General features: G+C 43.0%; 1 protein-coding gene across 1 annotated transcript in view; it reads left to right on the top strand.

The window, feature by feature from the left end:
• Positions 1-5323, top strand: part of LOC101858184 (nicotinamidase) — a gene marked incomplete at its 5' end in the record, with an annotated part of 13419 nt that overhangs the window by 281 nt on the left and 7815 nt on the right. Inside the window, 2 exon segments of the mRNA XM_013082973.2 lie at positions 2725-2864; positions 4842-5044. Coding sequence (XP_012938427.1) covers positions 2725-2864; positions 4842-5044 — 343 coding nt within the window.

Genomic DNA, 5323 nt, shown 5'->3' with positions numbered 1-5323 from the left:
CCCACTGTCGTGTCTGCCTGTCTGCCTGTCTGTCTGTCTGTCTGTCTGTCTGTCTGTTTCGATTTTTTTTAAGCAAAAAAACGAAAAGCACAAAATAGAACAAACAGACAGACAAACAGACAAACGAACAAACAAACAAACAAAATTAAACAAAAAAAAAACCCAAACAAAACAAACAAATATACTAACTGCCATTATCCTACGATTCTTTTTATATTCAGTTTATTTGATATTTGATTTAAGAAGCGTTCGTACAAAACACCAATAAATGAGAGGTAGAGGATAATTTAGGTTGTGTAAAAATCTGTAGAACAGCAAAACTGTTGTGAATATGCAAAAAAATTCGGTAAAACGTACGCTGACCTGATAATTATGTTGTTGTGACTACCATAAGTACCTAGACCTATTTACCATACTCCGTTTTTCCTCGATATGCACCACTGAAGTCGTTGTGAAGAACTGCAGGCTATTCATGCGGCGAGCACTATTATAATTCATGGCAAAGAGGTTATAAATTCAGTACTAGAGCTCGCAACTGTGATGTCACGCGTATCAGACGGCCATGACGAGGAGGCAAAAAGCCCACTCGGTAGACTATAATACATAATTATATATTATAAAGAGCGCACAAGTAACAACAGTAGTATAATGGAAGGTACCATCTTGACACCATACAACTGATTCAAATATTCCTGGATTGGCTACTGACTTGTGTAACGCCAACTAGGCGGCTCATTGCACGTCAACCTCTGGGCCAGAGATCAGACCCTGCAAAACAAAATTAATACTTTTGATTTTGAAGGTCACAGTCGAATTAAGACGAGTTCGATCGAATAGCTTATACCCTTCCATGAAGCCTTTTTTTTGGTAAGTGTTTTACCGCGCTCGCAACTGCATAAGGTCATATGAGCACCGGGGACACATTAAACATTTTGAGTTGGAAGGACATTTTGAAATTTGCCTCGGTGGCGACCGAAGCCTACTCTTATCGATTTTGGATTACCAAAGGATCTTTAACGTGCGCAACTTGCACACGGGACCTCCGAGATTTTCCACGCTTATCCTAGAAGGATAAGTGTAGATCTTTCATACAATAAGATCAGGGGAGTGGCTGAAAGACAGCAGTAAGGAGGAGCCAAGGAGTAGCAGTAGAAAGGCTGCAGAAAAAGTCAGGAGCCCAGAGGAGAGGAGAGCTCAAAGGAAGTGAGGGGTGGGGGGCAGAAAGAGGAGACGAAAGCAGACGACAGAACATTGTTCGAGGATGTGAAAGGAAACAAAATTAGAGAAGAAATTTTCCATTGCTATCCGGATTTGAAACAGAGACTATTGGATGGGAGGCGAACACCTTAACATCTAGACCACGAGATCCCCCAAGGATAGTCTGACTGACCCCAACTCAATAAATTAATGAATTCACTTGGCAGTGTGAAGTGTGCAATTTTGCCTGGGTGGCGGCCGAAGCCTTCTCTTATCGAAAGATTTTCCAGTTAATTTAAGGCTTTTCGGTATACCTAGAAGTGTCATCTCTGATTCAAAAGTCGACATGGAATGACCCGCCGCAACTAATGGTCGCCATTTTCCGTTATACATTTGCGAGACCATTGTGAAAGAGGTGCTTGAAGGAAGGGTGTGGGGCAGAAGAACCAGGCTAGGACAAAGAATAACATGGATGGACAAGACAAAAACATAGGTATTGCAGATGTGCAACGGAAGCTCGGAGGATGGAGGGTCGATACACGCCAATCTCTGAGTCAGAGATGACACCTCCAGGTATCCAGGTATGTACTAAGGCCAGTCCATGCCTTGAGGTTATTGGTCTTTTTTAACCCCTTGGGTCTTTTGCCACACATCTTCCCTTCAAGAATGTCCCTCAGAATGGTCTGGTGGCGTTTTAAATCACCAATGGATGTATTTTTCTAATTTTCGTTTTGTTCAGCAGAGTTTGTTTTGTGAGGAAAATTTGACCCCGCCCCAAAGTTAGTAATTTTTACTTTCCAGCTATTTTAAGGCTTTTCTGCGATAGCGCTCGAATTCAGATAATTTATGTTGTTGTTTTCTTTCAATGGTGAAGTCCAGGTGTGGATGGTTGGGGGGGGGGGGGGGGTGCTCTGGTGGGGTTTGCTCCTTCTTTCCTATCTAACATTTATTGTCCTTTTCTCCCCCCCCCCCCCCCTTTTCTGTATTGGGGTTGTTACTCTCTTGTAACACCTCTGATCTTTAGCACTTATATCATAACAAATGGGGTGGGAAAGGCCCGAAAAAACCTCACCCGAAAATAAAAAAAGAGGCCCGGGGTGCGCCCAAAAAAATATATATAGGAAAATGGGCGTAGATTTAGAACTAATTAACAAGGTGTTTAACAGTTTTTTTGTTTTTTAAAACTATTTAGTGCATTATTTGGGGCATTATTTGGTGTATCATTTGGTGCATTATTTGGTGTATTATTTGGTGTATTATTTGGTGCATTATTTGGTATATCATTTGGTGCATTATTTGGTGTATTGTTTGGTGCATTATTTGGTATATCATTTGGTGCATTGTTTGGTGTATTATTTGGTGCATTGTTTGTATATAATTTGGTGCATTATTTGGTGTATTATTTGGTGAATTATTTGGTGCATTGTTTGGTGCATTATTTGCTATATAAATTGGTGTATTATTTGTTTTATTATTTGGTATATCATTTGGTGCATTGTGCAGTCGGTATATTCGTGTCTCATGCAGGATCCGACAGCAGTTCGGTGGACTGTTCTCTCTGGTGGTTCTGTCCCAGGACTGGCACTGCCCCACACATGTGTCCTTCGCCTCCTCCCACCCGGGGAAAAACGTTCTGGATGTTGTACCTCTAAAGTATCAATCTGACGGTAAGGCTTTTCTGGTTTTCTCTCCCAGCAATTTCACATCTAGGCCTTTCTCTGAAGTCTGCAGCCCTCCTCCCCCTCTCCTTTTTTACCCCGCACTCTTAATTGCTCTCTCGCACTCACTATCTCCTCTCTCTCTCTCTCTCTCTCTCTCTCTCTCTCTCTCTCTCTCTCTCTCTCTCTCTCTCTCTCTCTCTCTCACAGACTCTCTCTCTCTGCTATCTCTCTTTCTCTTTCTGTTTCTGTCTATCGCTCTCTCTCTCTCTCTCTCTCTCTCTCTCTCTCTCTCTCTCTCTCTCTCATTCTCCCTTCGCTGTGTGTGTATGTTTTGTGTGTGTGTATGTGTGTGTGTGTGTGTGTGTGTGTGTGTGTGTGTGTGTGTGTGTGTATGTTTGTGTGTGTGCGCGTGTGTGAGAGAGAAAGAGAGAGAGAGTGAGAGAGAAACAGAAAGAGAGAGAGAGAGAAAGAGAGAGAGAGAGAGAGAAAGAAAGAAAGAGAGAAAGAGACAGAGAGAGATAGAGAGAGAGACAGACAGAGACAGAGAGACAGAGAGAGAGAGAGAGAGAGAGAGAGAGAGGAGAGAGAGAGAGAGAGAGAGAGAGAGAGAGAGAGAGAGAGAGAGAGAGAGAGAGAGAGAAGCAGGAGAAGCAAGGCGGGGGGGGGGGGGTTAAGGACACCTATCTCGAGAATATTAGCAACGAAATGGGACGTGGCTGCTGATAACCTTAACATACCAGCTTTCAAAATATGTTTGGGTACTGTAGACAAGCTGCGAAACACGAAACGGGGCAGAGAGGAGAAAATTATCAACACTGAAGATATCAGCAGTGTCACAATGCAGTACAACCAGGCGCTCGTCAGTTCTTTTGGGCGTATGGAGTCATTGGTACATGGACCCCTGGATACCTGGGAGTGTCATCCCTGACTCAGAGTCATTGGTATCATCTTAAAACATGTTCATATATCTTGCTTTGGAAGGAAAAATACACACATTATCACCATCATCACCATCATCATCATCATCATCATCATCATCATCATCATCATCATCATCATCATCATCCAGTGCCAGATCTACGACAGACATCGGCGATCATGGTTCTCCATTCATTCCCTTGCTCGGATGTTCTTAAAAAAGCTACGTTTCCCTGATCTTTTCCCGTTACCCATTTGTTTAGGTTCCCAGAGTCGACGTTATTGCCATTGAAGATGTTGGGGTCGTCTGTGCCTAATATAAAAATAACGAGAAAATTTTTATGGCCGCCATAGTTTACTGACTTTACTTTGAGTGTCTTGGAAATGGAAAATGTTCATTTTTGATAGTTTAGATCAATACTTTTTCCAGTTAAAATTCACACAGAAATGTGTTTTAAACGAACATAAAAGGTGTGGCCAAAGAAAAAAAAAGTGAAATAGCCTAAGGAGCAGACAAATGCTGGGCGAGAACTTTGATAAATATGATTAATTTGACGAGCGCCTGATTTTACCACTATGTCAAACATACGTGTATTCTGTTCACGCCATTACCCCCTCCCCTCCCCTCCCACCTCCAAGGGCAGTGCTACTGACTGAAGTGTCTTTAGGCCGTTTCCAAAGGGGGGATATTAACATGTCTTATGCACAATAGAATTTTTAATGGGCTGATTTATCAATGTCACAGTCATGCTCCTACCGTGCCGGAACAACCTAGGGGAACAACTGCTTTTCCCCCCCTCCTCCTTACTATCGTTATTTTCTCTCTGCTTCTTTTGTATGTTTGTCACTCTCTTGTGAACTGTTATTTCCTGAGTGCCTTGATAGTCGAAACAGGCTTTGTGTTGTTGAGGCTAGAGAGGAGAGCAGAGTAAGCCTGATTTCCCCTTTGGACTTCTCTATTGACACCCACCCCTTGGCGCTCATACGACTTTATGCATTTGCGAGCGCCGTAAAACCTTAGTAAGTTTTTTTTAAAAATAACAAAACAAAACATGTTCACGTCAGGCACACTTTGTCTTGGCGGAAGTATTAGCAAGACCAACTTCCCCAACGCCACGACCTGTCAAGGCGACCGAGAGTTGGACCAAGTCTTGTGGCCTGTCCACTGTGTGCAGGACGTCACCACTGGGCCTACGTCATCAAACCTTGCGGATTCTCTCGACAGGGCCAGCAGTGACGTCATTATCAGGAAAGGAAGCTATTGTGAGGTGAGCACTTTAAGCAATATTTTTTTTTTTTTAGATTGCTGTTCTTTTAAATTATGCATGTGACTGTGAACCTGTTTGTGAGTGCAAGTTTGGTTATGGGCACAGTTGTGTGAGGAAGAGGAGATGGGAAGAGTCAAGAGTGTGTGTGTATATACGGGTGTGCACATGTGCGTGCGTATGCCTGTGTGTGCATGTGTGTGTGTGTGTGTGTGTGTGTGTGTGTATGTGTGTGTGTGTGTGTGTGTGTGCATGTTAGTATGTTAGTGTGTGTGTGGGGGG

The sequence above is a fragment of the Aplysia californica genome, unplaced genomic scaffold (assembly GCF_000002075.1).
Source record: "Aplysia californica isolate F4 #8 unplaced genomic scaffold, AplCal3.0 scaffold00202, whole genome shotgun sequence".
Classification (NCBI taxonomy): Eukaryota; Metazoa; Mollusca; class Gastropoda; order Aplysiida; family Aplysiidae; genus Aplysia; species Aplysia californica.
Note: the sequence above shows the minus strand (reverse complement) of the source record. Positions and strands in the feature narration are given on the sequence as shown.